The sequence below is a fragment of the Biomphalaria glabrata genome, chromosome 4 (assembly GCF_947242115.1).
Source record: "Biomphalaria glabrata chromosome 4, xgBioGlab47.1, whole genome shotgun sequence".
Classification (NCBI taxonomy): domain Eukaryota; kingdom Metazoa; phylum Mollusca; class Gastropoda; family Planorbidae; genus Biomphalaria; species Biomphalaria glabrata.
In genome coordinates this window covers 7,145,464-7,163,870 of record NC_074714.1, presented here as the reverse complement: position 1 = coordinate 7,163,870, position 18,407 = coordinate 7,145,464, and the positions used below count along the sequence as shown (strand labels likewise).

Genomic DNA, 18,407 nt, shown 5'->3' with positions numbered 1-18,407 from the left:
TAAATAGAGAACGGTGACCCGACAAAATAGCGCCGTCAAAATAGCGCCGTCAAAATAGCGCCGACAAAATAGCACCGACAAAATAGTGTATAAAGTACGGATTTTCGTTTAGGCCTCTACCTTCTTCAATATTAATAGATCTAAAACTATGCCATAGTTTCAGAGAAAGAGAGTGGTTCTCCTATTTCTCCAATGGTTAAAATGCGTAAATATAATCATAATTTATTTTTTTTTTAAACTGTGGTTTCTCTGTTTAGATATATGTTTATGTTACACATGTGTAATAGTATAATCAGAAATCTTGACTATCTGCGGCATCTCTCTTTGATCAAACCAGGGCATCTCTCTGCAACATTGACAAACAGGATTACTTAAGATGACCATCACATTTCATCTGTAAATACTGCCTTTGAAGAACTCAATGATGCTCGGCTAGATGTTGTAAGGAATTTGTATGACTATTGGGAGGACAACTGAATTGGTCGCCAGAGACGACACCGCAGAGTGACTCCAAGATTTCCGAAAGCAAAATGAAATGTTTTAGAGATCGAGTACAGGACAACCTACCACCAAAAAAAACCCCCACAATTCAGTGGAGGGACGACACCATGTATTTCAACTGACTATTACCAGGGGTTATCAAGCTGTGGTTCGCGACCCCCTTGGCGGTCGATTGCCAAATCGTCAGGGGTCGCTTTTTTTGTTCATACTAAAATGTAAAAATTGTCACACACAAAATTTTTTCCATTGGAATTTACTAAGCATATTGTTATTCGAGGATAGATGTTGCATACAACTGAATCAAAATTGATTTCGATCATTTTAATTGTCCATCAGATATATTTTGTATAAGTTTAAATTAATGCAGATTAATGCATTAATTAATACCTCTGGAATATTGTCCATAATGTCAAGAGTCGGTAAAAATAAATGGTTTATTTTGATATTATGCATATTAGATTATTATAATTCTTGCACAATATTTGCATATTTATATTTTAAGATATTTAAAGTGTTACCTGCAAAATGAATAAAAAATAATGATAGAATAATAACATTAATATAAAAATAAATATTAATCATTTCATATTTTACGATGTCTTAAGTAGTTCTTGCAAAATGACTGAAAACACTTTTGTCCGTGCTATTTTGTCGGGGAACCTCGGAAGCCGTAGGGAACAATAGTACTTTCACCTGTACATCCAAGCTGAACTACACCCACTCATCCTTCGTAGTGGCAGGTTAGAAGTGGAGATCAACCGTCTTCCAAACAACGAAAATTAAAAAGTACCATTTCATTAAATTCCATGTAACTGTGGAAACTTTCCTTTGTCTTCTAGTCTCATTACTTATAGATATCAACACTCGTCTCCTTCTGTTCTGTCTGATGTAACGGAAAAATGATGCTCGTAGCATCAGACAATCATACATTTTAAATTATGAAATAATCCAATTATCAATTTATCTAACTATTAAATTACCAACGTCCACGTAGAAGAAAGTATTAACAGATAACAAATGAGCTTGACAATAATGTTTTAAGTCACTTCTAGGCTCTACTGCTTTCAATATGCTCGTGGTTCCTTTTTTCCACTCTTCCGATGTTCAATCATTTTGAACCCATCTGCATCAGTCCTCGTCCGAGTTACATTACATACACACACACAAACTCTCTCCCTATCTCTGTCTCCCTCTCTCTCTCTCTCCCTTTCTCTCTCCCTCTCTCCCCCCTTTCTCTTCCTTTCTCCCTTCTCCCCCCTCTCTCTCCTTTTTTCTCTCACACTCTCTGTCTCCATTTCTCCCCCTCTCTCTCTTTCACTCTCGCCTTCTCTGTCTGCTTCTCTCTCTCCATTTCCCTCCCTTTCTCTCCCTCTCTCCATTTCTACCTCTCTCTCTCCATTTCTCCCCCTCTCTCTCTCTCTCTCTTTCACTCTCGCCTTCTCTGTCTGCTTCTCTGTCTCCATTTCTCTCCCTCTCTCTCCCATCCCCCTTAACAGTAAGCTTCTTCTCGGTAATAGAACTGTGACTAGACCCTCAAGTTCACTCCATTTGTTGTTTCAGCCACATTCTAGTCAGACCGAGTTGTTGCAGACCACGAGGTGTAAAGTTGGCCATCACCTGTTGCACTGGAACAGGTAAACTGTTCGCTTCCAATTTGTTTTTGTTTTTTTTCATTTTTTTTTCATTTTTTTTTTGTCTTATAAAAAATATTTAATGATCACATCGTTTTTGTTTGGAAAAAGCTGAAAGTTAAAACGAAGAACAAACTATCAACATTGATGGATCTATTTAAAGCACATATCTAAAATCATTTATATATTATTTCAGTAGATTAGATTTATTTGTTGCGTCATTAATCTTCTGGCTATGAAGCAGGAGATTTTGGCGCAGCCGTTTTGACGCGACGGTTATTTTGGCGAAGGATGTTATAATATGTGATACGATGGTACCATTATATATATATATGTTCCTTTTATTATGTCTTTAAAAAATGTAACATATCTCTGGCTTTTATGTCTGCTTACGTTTACGTAATGAGCCAGACATTAGAGCTGTGATGAAGTTTACTCACTAATTTTGTAATGTGTGCTTCTGGGTTTTAATGGTGTCCAATAACCAAATAAAACAATGCTTTAAAAAAAAGCGATGCGATTTTAAATGCACCTGAAAATGATTTATTTCATTCATGCTTCCTCCAATTTTAATAAAATAGAGACAAAAAAACTAATGCGCCTCCCGCCTATAATTTCTGGCGACGGGGAAGCATGTCAATAACATGGTCTCATGCTAGGAACCTGACCTTTCACAAGTTGTATGTTTGACGTAATTCGGATGTTCCCTCGGAGAAATGGAAGATTATTTCATCCTAGCCTGAGCCTCCCACTCGATGGCTGGGAATTGCAGCGAGTAGGTTTGAACCTGGGACCTGCCCCGAGCTCACACCATTCGACTAGGAAGCCAACCATAGTTCGAAATATGCGTCCATGAAATAGTCAAAACTATTATACCTTTTTTTGTGTGTGTGGGGGTGAATGTGCACTTTATACTATATATACCGTAGTATACTACTGTGAACAAATATAACAATTGTATATGATAAAAAGTATTGCGTTTGATAAATTATCGTGATAATCTCTCGCGCCAAAATGGCTGCGCCAAAAACGTCGCGTACCGGAGTTGGCTATACTCCTTTCTGAAATTAATTTTTTTTAAGCAATGTTTCGACGTTTGAAAATTTCTCAGGCATGAAGGCTGATTCATAAAATAGCTACCTTTTTGGTGTATCCGGTCCAGGAAATTTGGAAGTATTGATATTCGAAGTATTTTTAAAAAATCATTTAATATTTGTTTTCACTTGTCAGCTCTGTAGAATCAAATTTCTAATCTCTTTGACTTTTAGCACAAATTAATTTTTCTTTTATAGTTGGCAACAGTGTTTGTTTATTTACTTACGTTTTCTTTCAGGTTCCATTATATCGCCCTACATTTCTTCACATCGCTTTATCTCATTTATTTATTAAAGAACGTTCAATGCATTTACTTCTGTCGTAGTGCAGACGAAGAGCAGATTACTCTAACCTTAAAAGTCCATAATTAACTTTTCCTTATTTGCATATATATAGTTTAGTTAAAAAAAAAAAGATTTTAATCTGTTTGAAACTTTGGGTATTAAAATATTATAAAAACATTATCAAATATTTTCAGTGAGGTGCCTGATTATCGACTTCTCTGCCTGGCAGCCACCATCTTCAATCCTGTATTTGGTGTGTTGGCCTTCTTGCTGAATTACTTGGGGGTGCGAAACTACACCAGTCACAGACTGAACCGTGCCAACAACTTTTACCTGGCCACCATCAGCATCAGCACATCTGGCATCTTCTTGACCCTCATCGGCCTGGGCATCCTCGCCGCCCACGCGGTGACCATGAAGCCGCCGCCCGGGAGCAACGCCACCGTGTACCTGTGCCACGCCAGCGACGAGACTTACATGCAGTTCTTCAGCCTGAGTCGGGAGAAGTACTGCGAGCTGAAGGACAACACCATTGTGATGGAGGCACTCAAGCATTACTACCTCCTCGACCAGCATCACAGGAACAAGCACGCGCGGCCAGAGTCGGAGCAGCTCCCTAAGAGCAACACCTCCGCCGAGGTTAACGACCCTGACAATTCCCCCAGCCTGAGCTTTCAAGAAGTTGATTACCGCAGCTTCAACGAGACCTTAGACTCAGAGCCTGAAGACTCCATGCTCAGGAACACTGTTAAAGAATCAAAAGAAAAACCAGTCATGTCTGAAGAGATTCAAAAACTGTATGACAGCTCGCTAAATATCACTTCTCAAACTTCCAACAGTTTTCTATAAGGCCTTGATGAAAAGGTGACATTTTTTATTTGTTACTCATTGAATATTCTCTTGTACGGGCATAAAACGTACATAAAACTTGGGCCTTAGACTTTTTTGTTTTGATTATATAGGTCACATTGCTATAAGCAGGAGGCACATGAAATGGCGATTCCTAAACAATTTGTTTTAAATATCTTTTGTTACCGAGAGTAGGTGCTGGAGTGGCGCCGTAAAGTTTTCTAAACATTATACACATTTAGTTTAAACACTATTGATGAAATTAGAAATACTAAACACATTTTACGTAGCAAGGAGATTATATATATTGGGGAAATTTGACAAGTCGCGGCTATAATAAAAATCAGGCTTTTCTTTGAGTCCGAAGATTAATGAGGGATGCAGTATCTCCCGTCGCAGCTAGTAATCTTAACCACATACTTTCAAAGCTATTTGATGGGCAATGATCAAAGCTACAGCCTGTTGTCCTAGGTACACAACAGCAATGTATAATAGCTACAGCATGACAGCAATAATTGCTGCTCGATTGGTCAGCATTAACGTTTCTATTTGTCTTAGCTGCCAGTTGTCACTATTCTGAGCTGCCAATTGTCAGTGGTCTGAGCTGCTATTTGTCAGTGGTCTGAGCTGGCAATTGTCAGTGGTCTGAGCTGTCAATTGTCAGTGGTCTGAGCTTCCAGTTGTCAGTGGTCTGAGCTGCCAGTTATCACTATTCTGAGCTGCCAGTTGTCAGTGGTCTGAGCTGCCAATTGTCAGTGGTCTGAGCTGCCAATTGTCAGTGGTCTGAGCTGCCAATTGTCAGTGATCTGAGCTGCCAGTTGTCAGTGGTCTGAGCTGCCAGTTATCACTATTCTGAGCTGACAAGTGTCAGTGGTCTGAGCTGCCAGCTGGAAGTAATTAGTGCTTCCAGTTAGCAGTGGTCTTTTATTTTAGTGTTTTTTTTTAAGAACACAAGAAAGACTTGTTAAAACAAAAACATAAACTAGATATATTAGCCTCTTTTTACTTTAGTATTGGGACGCACTTGGATAATAGTGTTTTTTTTAATGTGTGGCTTAGGTAGCAAAGGCAGCGATGGTAAACCTAACAGATAGATTTACTGGTATTTTCATTGTTGATGATTCGTATTCAAAGGAATATAACTCAAATATAACAAGTATTAACAATTGTGTTCCCTAGCTCTCAGATCACCCTCACAAGCTTTTAAGACTTTAACCTCGTCAACGTCCTTACTATAGATACAGCATATACATAGAAGCATCATCTCTATAGATACAGCCTTTACATAGAGACATCATCTCTATAGATACAGCATATACATAGAAACATCATCTCTATAGATACAGCAAATACATAGAAACATCATTTCTATAGATACAGCATATACATAGAAACATCATTTCTATAGATACAGCATATACATACAAACATCATTTCTATAGATACTGCATTTATATAGAAACATCATCTCTATACATTCAGCATATATATACAAACATCATTTTATAGATACAGCATATACATAGAAACATCATTTCTATAGATACAGCATATACATAGAAACATCTTTTCTATAGATACAGCATATACATAGAAACATCATCACTATAGATACAGCATATACATAGAAACATCATCTCTATAGATACAGCATATACATAGAAACATCATCTTTATAGGTACAGCATATACATAGAAACATCTCTATAGATACAGGATATACATAAAAACATGATTTCTGTAAATAAAGCATATACTTAGAAACATCATCGCTATAAATAGAGTCTAAACATTGTAACATCATCACTATAAATACAGTATATACATGGAAACATCATCACTACTATAAACATCATCTTTATAGCGACAGCAACTACAACATAGAAATATCACCAATGAGTTGTCTAGTTTAAACATTTCTTAAATGACATATACATTTTTAAATTTCTCAGGGAGGCATTGACTTTGTTCGCGTAGTTTAATTATAGCATATAGGCCAGTGCAGGTCCAGTTTAGTCTTGAAGCTCAACACGTTGAAAATGAAACAAGTTTGATCGCATCTTCCAACCCAGATTACAGAGACGTTGGAATGGTGTCTTGTGTCGTTGTCTTCTCATGTCATTCAGAAAGTCTGTGTGTATCTTTGTTTTATACTGACGAAACAGTAGGTAGTTATGACAATGTTTTTTTAAGAAACTTAGATCTGAGTTGTTAAACACATGAGTTGAACTTCATGAGTCTTCTTTTAATTTTATCCCGAAAGTCTTTTCTATGTGTATCTTGTTTTATACTGACGAAACAGTAAGTAGTTATGACAATGTTTGTTTTTTTAAGAAACTTAGATCTGAGCAGTTAAACACATGAAATGAGCTCCATGAGTCTTCTTTCAATTTTATCCCGAAAGTCTGTTCCATGTGTATCTTGTTTTATACCGGTACTGGTTAATATAGTGATTTAGGTCATTGTTTTAAAGAAACTTAGATCTTACAAGATTAACACATGAGTTGAACTCCTGTTATACTTTCTTTAAATTACTTTGCATATTGTAGACAATTTGCAATAATATAAACTGTATTGGTTGCAACGCATTGTGGCAAAAAAAGACAACCGGAATACATGAAATGCCTTTGGTACGTTATAGCAATGGAGTTGGAAGCTAGTATCGGTACATGAAGTATACAAACATTTGCATCTCTTTTTTGGTACATGTATTTTTATTTGTTTATCTGTTTGTAATTGTACAGAATGAAGGCAATATTTTTAACCTTAAATCTTTTTCTCTATTTTTATAGTTGTGATTTTTTTTCCCTTTATATCAACATTACATTATAATATCGTGTCTCTTGTATTTCATAGACGTGAATCTATTTTTCATTCATTTTAGCTGTCAAATTCTGTTCGCTATATTTTTATGAATAACAGGATTTTTTTATTATTGTTATCTTTCTTGGATCTATCACAATGTTTGATTTTGTGTGTAAAGAAAAATAAGCATTATTTTTTTTTTGTTGGGTATCCTCCACTGATTGTAGTATTTTCTATTGGACATGCTCACAAATATCGTATTTGTTTTTTTTTTTAAGTATTATTGTTTAATTCTCAGTGGCAGCTGTTATGAAGTGAAGTTTTATAAGAATAACTTTAAAAAACATTTTTAAAAATATAAAAAAAAAAAAAGAAAAAAGCTTATATTAAGTGTGAATGTATTTAATAAAAAAAATTTAAAAGTTAGACGACTTACACTCGAGCTCTAGGGATCAAGCCTCTCAGACCAATACGCTAACCAGTGTGCAAGGAAGTTTCTTCATAGTTATCTCTTGTTAGTCTCAAACTTTTAAGCGACGAACCTATAAAGGGGACTAATTCAGCTTATACCACCACATCTGCCCAGTACCATTTCTTTCCCTTGTTCGATACCAAACAAAAATTATGAATTGCCAATAGTTAAATTATTAACTGGTTAATGTTTTGTCAGGTACGTACGAGAAATAACTGTACACAACTTCAGCTTAATCCGTGACTGGGTGTGGGATCAGACAGTCAGACAGACATTGTGTTGATATGAGCAAACTTTAAAAAAGAGAGTTGACTCTACTCTAATTACGTTTTGATTCCAATGAAGATATTTGAGATATTGACTATAGAACTGACAATATCTAATGCAACCATTTAAGGCTCTTTTTTTCTTTTCTAGAAATTCGACCTCATAGTCGTAAATAATCTTGTTAGCAGAGAAGTGGTAAATAATCTTGTTAGCAGAGAAGTCGTAAATAATCTTTTTAGCAGAGAAGTCGTAAATAATCTTGTTAGCAGAGAAGTGGTAAATAATCTTGTTAGCAGAGAAGTGGTAAATAATCTTGTTAGCAGAGAAGTGGTAAATAATCTTGTTAGCAGAGAAGTGGTAAATAATCTTGTTAGCAGAGAAGTGGTAAATAATCTTGTTAGCAGAGAAGTGGTAAATAATCTTGTTAGCAGAGAAGTGGTAAATAATCTTGTTAGCAGAGAAGTCGTAAAGATCTTAGTCATAAATCGTTGCAGACGCCTCTCAAGAAAGCGGTATTAATTTTAAAATGTCCTTCACTTCAACTTCACCTATCCCTTAGTCTGTTGGACTGTTGGGGCACCACACAAAATCTGTCGACCGTCCTTTTCGAGCCCTGTAATATGGTCATAGAGTTTTAGTTAGCGTTTTTTGTTTTGACAGTAGTTAGCAGGTCATCGTAGGGTCCAATCGCTGCACTAATTTTGTCTGTAATCTTTTCGTTTGTGATGCGGTCTTTGTATGTGATACCCAGGATCTTTCTGTAACATCTCAATTTCATTGCTAGGATCCTCCTCTCTAGCTTTGCAGTCAGCGTCCAAGATTCACAAGGATATAAGAATGTGGTCATGACCAGTCTGATTTTAGTGTTGAGTGCTATGCTTTGGTCTTTCCATATTTTTTGAGTTTTGCAAGTGCTGCTGTGGACTGTTTATTCTGGCCAGTTTTTTTTTTTTTTTGTCAGGTTTGCCTTTATTGATCAAACTTCAATGTAAAGATTACATCACTGAACAGACGTTTTACAATAATTGTCATTTAATTTGGCCGTGACACTCGTAGGGACTCTTGTGCTTGACAAACTTTCATCCATTACACCTGAGAGATATTCAATTTGTTGATACTGCCTGTTAGCAGATAAACTTCGATCACAACAGAATTTGATACCAACCCAAAATCCTAAAGTTTTAAAAGGTTATCTTTTATTGTGTACATAATTGTATGTTTTCAAAGAACTGACCTTTTATATTACCTGCCCATTGTGTTAATTTAGTGAGGATGGTGGAATAGAAATTAATTGTTCACATTTTGAAATGGTTCAAATATTTTCTTTGGAACATAGATCTTCTTTTGTGCTCTTTGAAAAATAAGTAATGTAGTATTAGACTTATGTCACGAGTCATTTATTCAAGACAAAATAATTCCAATTCATTTTTTTGGCCAATTTTATAAAGTGAGGTAGAGTTAAACTGTAATACTACTATCAAGCAGTGGAGTGCTGGTGGTGCGGGCTTTAGTGAAATGAAGTCAGTACACACTCTCAGTCTGGGCGCGTAATGTTGTTTGAAAGGCGGATCTCAGAGGGATGTTGTTACCCCCTCAATCTTTATTCGTATCCCATTAATTATCACTAATTACTTATGTAAACGAAACGTAAAAAAAATACTCAGAAAGACACAAAGATAAAGACACATTCCTTGTTCCTTATGCGAGGACAAATTTGTACAAAAGCTCCTTCTTCGCTAGCGTTATTAGAGCATGGAATGGGTTGCCTGAGCTAGCCAGGAAAAGTCATTGTTTAGCATGCATAACCAGATGCATTACGAGTAGGACGTTATCATCTTCTTTCTTTATAGTAACGTCTGTATTATATAAGATAAGAAGGAGAAGAAGATACGTCTCTAAGTATTGCGTCCTTCAGTTATGTACAAAACAGTAATTTCACTGGGGCGATGTGTCCTGGTTCAAAGTCGATGTCCAACGTGCTACATTTCATTGTCTTATTATTTCCTTGTCACACTTCTTTTCTTCTGCCAGCTACTGGCTACATCTTTTCGAGCCAGCGCTAGGTTTTACGCGGCCCAGGATAAATTAGGCATTGGTACAAACATGGCTATACTTTTTATAGATACATTTATTTTGTTCTAACCCTAATGAGATTGTCTGAGCCTTGAATTCCAAAGATGCGCTTCATATTAACAAAGTTTCATCATTTTCTTTGAAGCCGTGATTGAAATAAAAAAAAGCATAGACTATAACATTCAGTTGCGTGTCTTCTTTATCTGGTGCGGATGACCTACTCTCCCCATTTCTGGCCTTATGTCACTATGGCTAATAAAAACACAACAACGGTCAAAATGTTTATGAATACCAAAACTTCTCAATTTTTTTTTTTGATTGGGGGGGGGGGGGGGTGAGAGTAAGACGTTGAACTTTAGAACTTTACATGGTCGCCCCTGCTTACACCCAAGCGCAGAATATGACCTTATTCTTCACTTGTACTCTTTATATATATATATATATATTTATATATATATATATATATATATTATTGTCGCTATGCCCTAGTGCCATACATACAATTCTTTATTTGTTTCAATTAGTAAATATATACAAATTTCAATTGTAAATAAAAATAAGTTGTTCATCTACCATATTTTAAAGTAACAATGAAATGTCCATGGAAGTCATTCATAAAATGTTCACTTTGAATCTCTTTTTTTTTTGTTCTATCCTTGTCTTAACTAATGTTGACATTACTATGGACACATTTTTTAAAAATTTGCTACGAACACAAAAGTTTTTGGATTTGCTATGGACAGAAAAGTTTTTTGGATAGTGCTTCATGTTGTGTGTTGATGTTGTACACATGTGGATGTTCTTTTTTTCTTTCTACTTTCCTATGTCAAGTCAATGTACACATATTTTTTTTCCAGTTTGTACACAAACTATAACATGCGTTTCTTCATACACCTATGTTAAAGTTGATATACATGGGCACTAACTCCGGTGCGTGGAACTCCAAAGAGAACACTAGTACCAGATATGGCTTTTATTTACTAGGTCAGTGCTGGAAAACATTCTTGTTCAGTTATTATTGTATTGCGTGAGGGCATGCGAAAAAGTCAAACATATTTCTATATCAGTCTCGTCAATAGGGTCGGTGTCTCCCGGTGCGGCCGTACCCCCGCACCCCCTTGTGACGCCACTGTTCAATATTATTTGTATTTTTTTTATGTGAATACTGCATTACTTGGATGCCCCTCGGTCAATTCTTCCTCTTGCATATAACGGCTCGAGTAAAACCCAAGTAGACACTCGTAGTTTCTTTATCTCTAAAATCTGGCCATGTTGAAAATGTTGTAATTCACTATTGCTCATAGATCTAGGTCTCGGGAAAAAAGTTCACCATGTGATGATGTTAGTTAAGTTTGGGTTTGAATTCTTCCAAGTATTTTCTGAAGGGAATCTATGTCGCGTTGACACTAAGGACAAGCCAATGTATAATAAGTCAAAAAAAATTCGAAAGAAATTCTTTTAGAAAAACCGCAAAACCTCTTGGATATGTGATTTGTCAACCAGTTTTCTCTGCTTCTCTTTCCTGCCATTTCCAGCGTCCCAAAAACTAAGACCACCCTTTCATTCTTGATTTTTCTTTTGTTTGCCTCCCTTTACTGTGGCTGCTCCTCGCATGAAATTATTCTGTTTAAGTAATAGCCATTCTGAAAAATTCATATAATAAAAAAGTTTCCCTTTCAGACCTTGCTATCTATGGGGCCAATGATGTTAAGGTCATCTGTTTCTTTGGCCAACGTTTAACGAGCAGGGTGTCATGTGGCCAGCACAACGACGAACTGCCTTTACTTTCCCCAACTAAATTCAGGTACCCATTAGAGCTGAGTGGACTTATGGAAGCCCTAAAATTCCCGGAATTCAAAATCCCAGCCTTCAGCGTCCCCCTTTCATTACAAGCAGGCAGTTTGTTTTATGGTCTCCCTATTCATGTACAAGTTGATTCTGATGCAAGATGTGACATTTTGCGAGAATGTGGTCTACTGTCTCCTCCTCATCTCTGCTGTGGCAGATTTGTATGTAGCAAATTCTCTCGGAATGGCCCCCTATTACTCGTTTATAGGGCAACGACCAACTTGGAATTCGGCTAAGACGCCTTGTTCAATTCGCTTGAGTTGCCACCATGCATCTTTGCCTTTTTTCTATTGAGCTTTTTTTTTTTTTTGCCTTCCTGAGATTCTCTCATTACAAAGATTAAGGACATTCTTAGGATATTCTAAGGATTTCCTTGAGATATTCTTAGTATATTCTTAGGATGTTCTTATGATGTTTTTAGGATGCTCTTAGGATATTCTTAGGATGTTCCTATGATATTCCAAGGATTTCTTGAGATATCCTTAGGATATTCTTAGGATATTCTTGACATTCAATATAATTTCCCACGTCAACACTGTATAATACTTATGGATACTATATTTTTTGGAAACTCGAAGTATCTAACTTAATAGTAATATAAACACTATAAATGGATGTTAAAAGTACAGATTTCAATTTTAAAACTGTTCAAAAGTATCAATTATATTTGACAACTACTCTGAAAACATTGTTAATATTATTTGTATGGTATATTATCGCTTAATTCAACAAGACTTAAGTTTTGACATCTCTTAGAGCTATCGTTTTTTTTTTTGGGGGGGGGGGGGGGATGGGGAATGGGAAGTCAGTACAATGGCCAGGTAAGTCGGATTAAATGGAAGTTTGGGAAATCTGGACCTACCTAGCCCTATTTCTTTAACTCATTCGCCTTGTCTAATAAATACACTTTCAGTTTGTGCCTTATTCAAGAACAGGAACGTGGAACATTTTTATCTTGCCTTTTTTCTACTATTCAAAATAATGAAAACAAAACGCACAAAAAGCCTTTAAAAAACGCTGCTTTTTTTTTTGTTTGTTTCCTACATGTGTCACTCCATTCGCGTTGAATTAGTCAGATATGTCACGCCTTTACGTTGATATTTTAACCCAATCGGTGAGATTACACAAGGATTAACGTTTGAATACAACCTGATTATTTCTGTGCGCTACTTTAATTCAGCTATTTGTCGTATTGTTGTTGTTGTTTTTTAACTATTTATGGACATTTATTTTTATGAGTTGAAAAAAAAACGTAAAAGCGTTTACTTCTGCCAGTCTTACAATGCGGAAACACTTATCTCGGATAGCTACGGAAACGCTTATCTCAGATACCTACGGAAACGCTTATCTCAGATAGCTACGGAAACGCTTATCTCAGATAGCTACGGAAACGCTTATCTCAGATACCTACGGAAACACTTATCTCAGATAGCTACGGAAGGGCTACTGTAAGTTTCGAGTCTCCTCAGGACAAAGATGTTTGAAATAAAAATAATAAATAAATTAAAACAGCATACGATCTTTTTTTTTTTTGAAACATATCTTTCCGTCTTTTTTTTTTTTTTTACAAACCTTATATCAACTTACGCGCTGTCTGTCTCGTAAAAGGTGTGTGCCCATTCTTTCTCCCACACCCATTATCGGATGAAGTTGAAACTTCGCACAATTATTTTTTGACATAGACAAGACATGAATCATTAAAGAAAAAAAAAAAGTAATTAATTTTTTTGTTTGCTACCAAGAAGGTAAAGTTATACTTCAGTATTCGCAGGTATGGCTAAATTTGTTGGGTTTAGTCCCCTTAAATAATTGTTAACGTTATTTCTCCCTCGCGCATTCTCCGCTTTAAACAAGTATTCATTCTACCTAACAAAACATGAATCACTTTTTTTTAAAATACCAAATGTATTGAGTTATTATTTTGATATTATTAAAGGGAAATAACGTGCGCATTATTGATACAGTTATAAGGGCGGAATTCTTCCCCTTTAGATGAGATTTTTTAAAAGGATTGTTCATATTTTGGCTTCTTTCTATCTAGTGTATTTGTGTAGTATTCAATCTCACCAAATGAATATTTAACCTTGATAACACTAAGAGATTTTTTTTTTACTTTATTAACAAGTCCTTTCTGCACTGTGGATATGTAGGGATTTCCTTTATACAAATGCACTGATAATTAATTGCTCCGAAAAAAGATATATGTATAGAGTTCGAATATCTACAGAATTTACAGAATCACCTCCAAAAAAGGAGCTTCAACATTTTAACATTTCTTTTGCATGATTTCCAGAAAAGAAAAACACAAAATGCCTATCTCAATAATGTAGAATATATTCCCCTTTTCGAAATCAAAACAAATAATTAATTACCAATAATTAATTGAGTAATTGGTTAATTTTTAAAAATTGATAAGTACAATAATTTTTACTATTTTTTAAAGTTTCAACTTGATCCGAGAATGGGCGTAAGAGAAATAACGTGTACAATTATCGAAGTGTACAAAACCCCACATATCAGCCATATGTCAAAATACAGAAGGAATTATTTCCCTTGTTAGTATAAAAAAGATAATTATTAATTAATTGACTAATTAGTTATGTTTTTTTTAAATTGATTCATGTTTTGTTAGGTGCAATGAAAAAATGTGTTAAGTTTCAACTTGATTCGAGAATGGGTGTAGGAAAAATTGCGCGCTCAAAAAAAAGGTGTGGGGGGGGTGCTCCGAAATAGTTACCGAATTTAGCCTCAATGAATTGAACTTTTTTGTTCATGTGAACAATTCAACACGAGTTACTTGAACGTATATTTTTTCAAATGTTCACGTTATTTGTGTAGTGTAATAAAACGGACACTTTAATTAGACTTTTTAATATCTTTGTACTTCAACTGGAAATTGTTTTGGTTCAATTCAAATCAGACCTGAAACTTCTGTTGTTAATGTAGTCAATCTGCTTTCTAAATCTGTAGAATACTCCATTGTGTCTCTAGTGTGCGTTGAAACCTTTCAATAGAAATACTCCGATGACATGCACACCTAGACATCTTGACTTATCACTAACTGTTTTTTTTTAAGTTCAAGTACATGCACATCTAGACGTCTCAACTTATTATTAACTGTATTAAGTTCAATGACATGCACATCTAGACATCTGAACTTAATACTAACTGTGTTAAGTTCAATGATATGCACATCTAGACATCTGAACTAATTAACTGTGTTAATTTCAATGACATGCACATCTAGACATCTGAACTAATTAACTGTGTTAAGCCTACTATGTATATGACTTCGTTACTTCACAAATACAGTGCTTTTTTTCGCCGACTTTTACACCTATGACACTGTTCTCCGCCTTCAGCTTCTAGAACTTAAACTAAAAACTAAAATTAATAGAAACTGAAACAAATTAAAAAAAAACAACAGAGGGACTTTATTCATGGAAAGGGGGGGGGGGTGACTAATTTGAATTCCTCCTCACATTTCCTAGTGCTTAAAATCCACTTGGGAAACGCCGTGATCCGTCGCGGGAGATGCTTCACACAGCCACCATCGATCCTCGGAGCCACGGTATGTTTATGAAAGTATTTACGCATTTGAACAGTAAAGTTACAACTCTCTCTGTCTCTCGACCCTGTACTCATTTCATCAGGCGTGGGTGTGCATTCTAAACAAGCATCCAATAGTGTATGTCGTTTACAAGGGTGAGTATGCACGTATATACTAATCTCATACTTTTATACATTTTGGGATTATTTTTTCCAGGTATAAATTCATAAAACATATTTTTCATCGAAAAAAAGCGAAGAGACGTGAACACCTTTTTTTCCTCCCGTTCATTTCTTATTTTAAAAACAAAACACACACACACTTAGCGAAGAGCCGCGCAAGTGAAAGTGCTAAGTGGCGAAGGATCAACTGTGAAACCTTCTTTCACTGAATCCGACGCTTTGGTTGCCACAGGTGTGTACGCTTACACTCATATGTACTGAATAGTTTTCCCTACCTCTGCTGTTTTAACGACGTGTCCAGATATTATATATTTAGAATGTTTCTTTATCATATATCATGTAACCCTTTTATAAGAGTAACCTTTTATCTCCTTGTAACCTTTTTTTTCTTTTATGTAACCCTTTTTGTTTTTAAAATTGTTTTTCAAGATTTGTTCCTAATGTCATGTTTGTGTTTACGTCTAAGTTACTTCTTTAATATTAATATATATTTCAATGTAACCTGACCTCAGAGAGAAGTTCTTGCTCGAGATCCCAGACTTTGGTGTCACGTGTTGTAGTTGATAGCTCCTCAACCACCAAAGCGAAAGCCACCTTGACATGCCAAATATGTGAAGGGGAGTGTCTCTCCAAAATAGGGCTGCACAGCCATATGAAAAAGTGTTCGAGATGAACCATAGTCGTTTCACGACTGAAGGAGGCCGACGATATTGATGAGATGATAGGGTTGATAAAGAAAATTGTTTACTTTTATATTCATGAAAATCTCAACTTTTTTTGTAGACCCAGGATGAAAACTAAGAATACCTCAAATCGATTGATTATATAGATTTATTATACGTATTTTTTTTTCTTTTGTCGCCCAGTGTATATTTACCATATGACTCATACTAGAGACATGCATTCTATATTTATGTACTCTTCATACTTTGAGGTTTTACAGTATCAATTTGTGTTTGCATTCATATCTATTATTTCTTCGGGTATTCACCTAAAAAACATTGTAACTTTTGTACGTATATGTCTTAAGTAAAACCAGAGTATATCCAGGGTAGGCGATTATGTACATTCATAAAATAAGATACTATTTTTTTTATTATGAAGTTATAACTGTACCTCACTTTCCAAAAAATGCCAGTTTTAATTCGTAAATTCTTTTTTAAAGTCATTCATCTCTTTTTGGTATATTGGAATCTGTAATAGAGATGCTTATTATTTGAACACTGTGCATAACTTCACCAAATCTGTGACGTTTGAAGATTCAACGACCACTAGCCATAATTAAAGTGTCTGAGCCTCAGTTCCAGCACATAGCTTGCTATTAACAAATCTACATCGATTTCTTTGAAACCGAGATCAAAATAAGAACATAGACTAAAACATTCAGTTGCGTGTCTTTTCGTGCCATTATGAAAACCCACCCACCCCATTTCATTTATACCACTCGTGCTTATACAAACACAAAAATGGTCAAAATGTTTATGAATGCCAAAATTTCTCAAGTATTTAAAGCAACTATACACAGCGTCATTGCAGCAGATTTTATTTTTTACATTCTAAAAAAAATTACTAAATGTGACAATATCACGTCCTGATGCCACAAATAGCAAAATGTCACACACTGACATAGCTTTCATTATGAGCAGCACTCTAGCAACTTTTTAACAATTTTACACCAATTTTTTTTTTTTTTTTTTTTGAAGTGACAAATGTGACTTGTCACAGTCACCCAGATGTCATACTTGACTGAGCAGCAAAAAGTGTTAACCTCGATTATCTCAACAGTTGCAAAAGAAAAACAAAAGCCTCAACAACAAGTTTTTGTGTTTTTATTCCTATTGATTTATTTGGTGTGTTATTTTCTTGTAGGGTTCATAAGCAAACCGATTTCAAAGAAAACATTTCATACTATTAAAAACTTGTAAAACAAAATAATTGTATTATTCCTTTATTTGTGTGTCTTTGTTTGTTGTTGTTTAATTTAAAACAAATGTTAATCTTCTAGCAGCTTCAAGCTATTGATAGATGTCATTAGTAGAGTTTAGTTTTCATCGCCTCTTTGTCTCTTGTGTTAAAAAAAAAAGCCTGGCTCGAAAGTCAAATTACAGTCCAATAGTTCAGACCTTTTAAAGTCAAATTACAGTCCAATAGTTCAGACCTTTTAAAGTCAAATTACAGTCCAATAGTTCAGACCTTTTAAAGTCAAATTACAGTCCAATAGTTCAGACCTTTCAAAGTCAAATTGCAGTCAAATAGTTCAGACCTTTTAAAGTCACAGTCCAATAGTTCAGACCTTTTAAAGTCACAGTCCAATAGTTTAGACCTTTTAAAGTCAAATTACAGTCCAATAGTTCAGACCTTTTAAAGTCAAATTACAGTCCAATAGTTCAGAACTTTTAAAGTCAAATTACAGTCCAATAGTTCAGACCTTTTAAAGTCAAATTACAGTCCAATAGTTCAGACCCGAGCTTATTATTAAGAACTTGTTCAAAAAGCGCATTCTCACATACGGGTTTACAAATATTAGTAAATATAAAATATCCAATGGAAGTAATATCACCAAAAACAAAAAAATAAAAACATCACATTTACACCCCTTATGTTCAGCTGCTCTCTTTCCGTTGAAAAGTAAATAAAAGCGTAAATCTACTTAACGATATAGTAAAGTTCCCCTCCCAGACTTTTGCAGTCTAAAGAGCTGTCCTTTGTCTCTGTGACCCACAGATAACAATGGTGTCATGTGGCCAGCACAACGACCAATCTCCTTTACTTTCCCTAACTAATGTCATGTATCCACTATAGCTGTTTAGACTCACAATCGCCCTAAAGATTCAGAAATGTATAACCTAC

At 35.2% G+C, this 18,407-nt stretch overlaps 1 protein-coding gene across 4 annotated transcripts in view; it reads left to right on the top strand.

Annotated features, from left to right (window-relative positions):
• Positions 1-17,500, top strand: part of LOC106065401 (uncharacterized) — a 127,357-nt gene extending 109,857 nt beyond the window's left edge. For 3 of the 4 annotated variants that reach the window (XM_056026094.1, XM_056026093.1, XM_056026095.1), the window contains 2 exons: positions 2,062-2,135; positions 3,706-16,192. In XM_056026094.1, the coding sequence (XP_055882069.1) occupies positions 2,062-2,135; positions 3,706-4,360 (729 nt within the window). In that variant the 3' untranslated portion in view covers positions 4,361-16,192. Of the gene's footprint in view, positions 1-2,061; positions 2,136-3,705; positions 16,193-17,260 lie in introns of those variants that run through there. The other variant, XM_056026096.1, reaches the window with a different exon arrangement.
• The last annotated feature ends 907 nt before the right edge of the window (positions 17,501-18,407 follow it).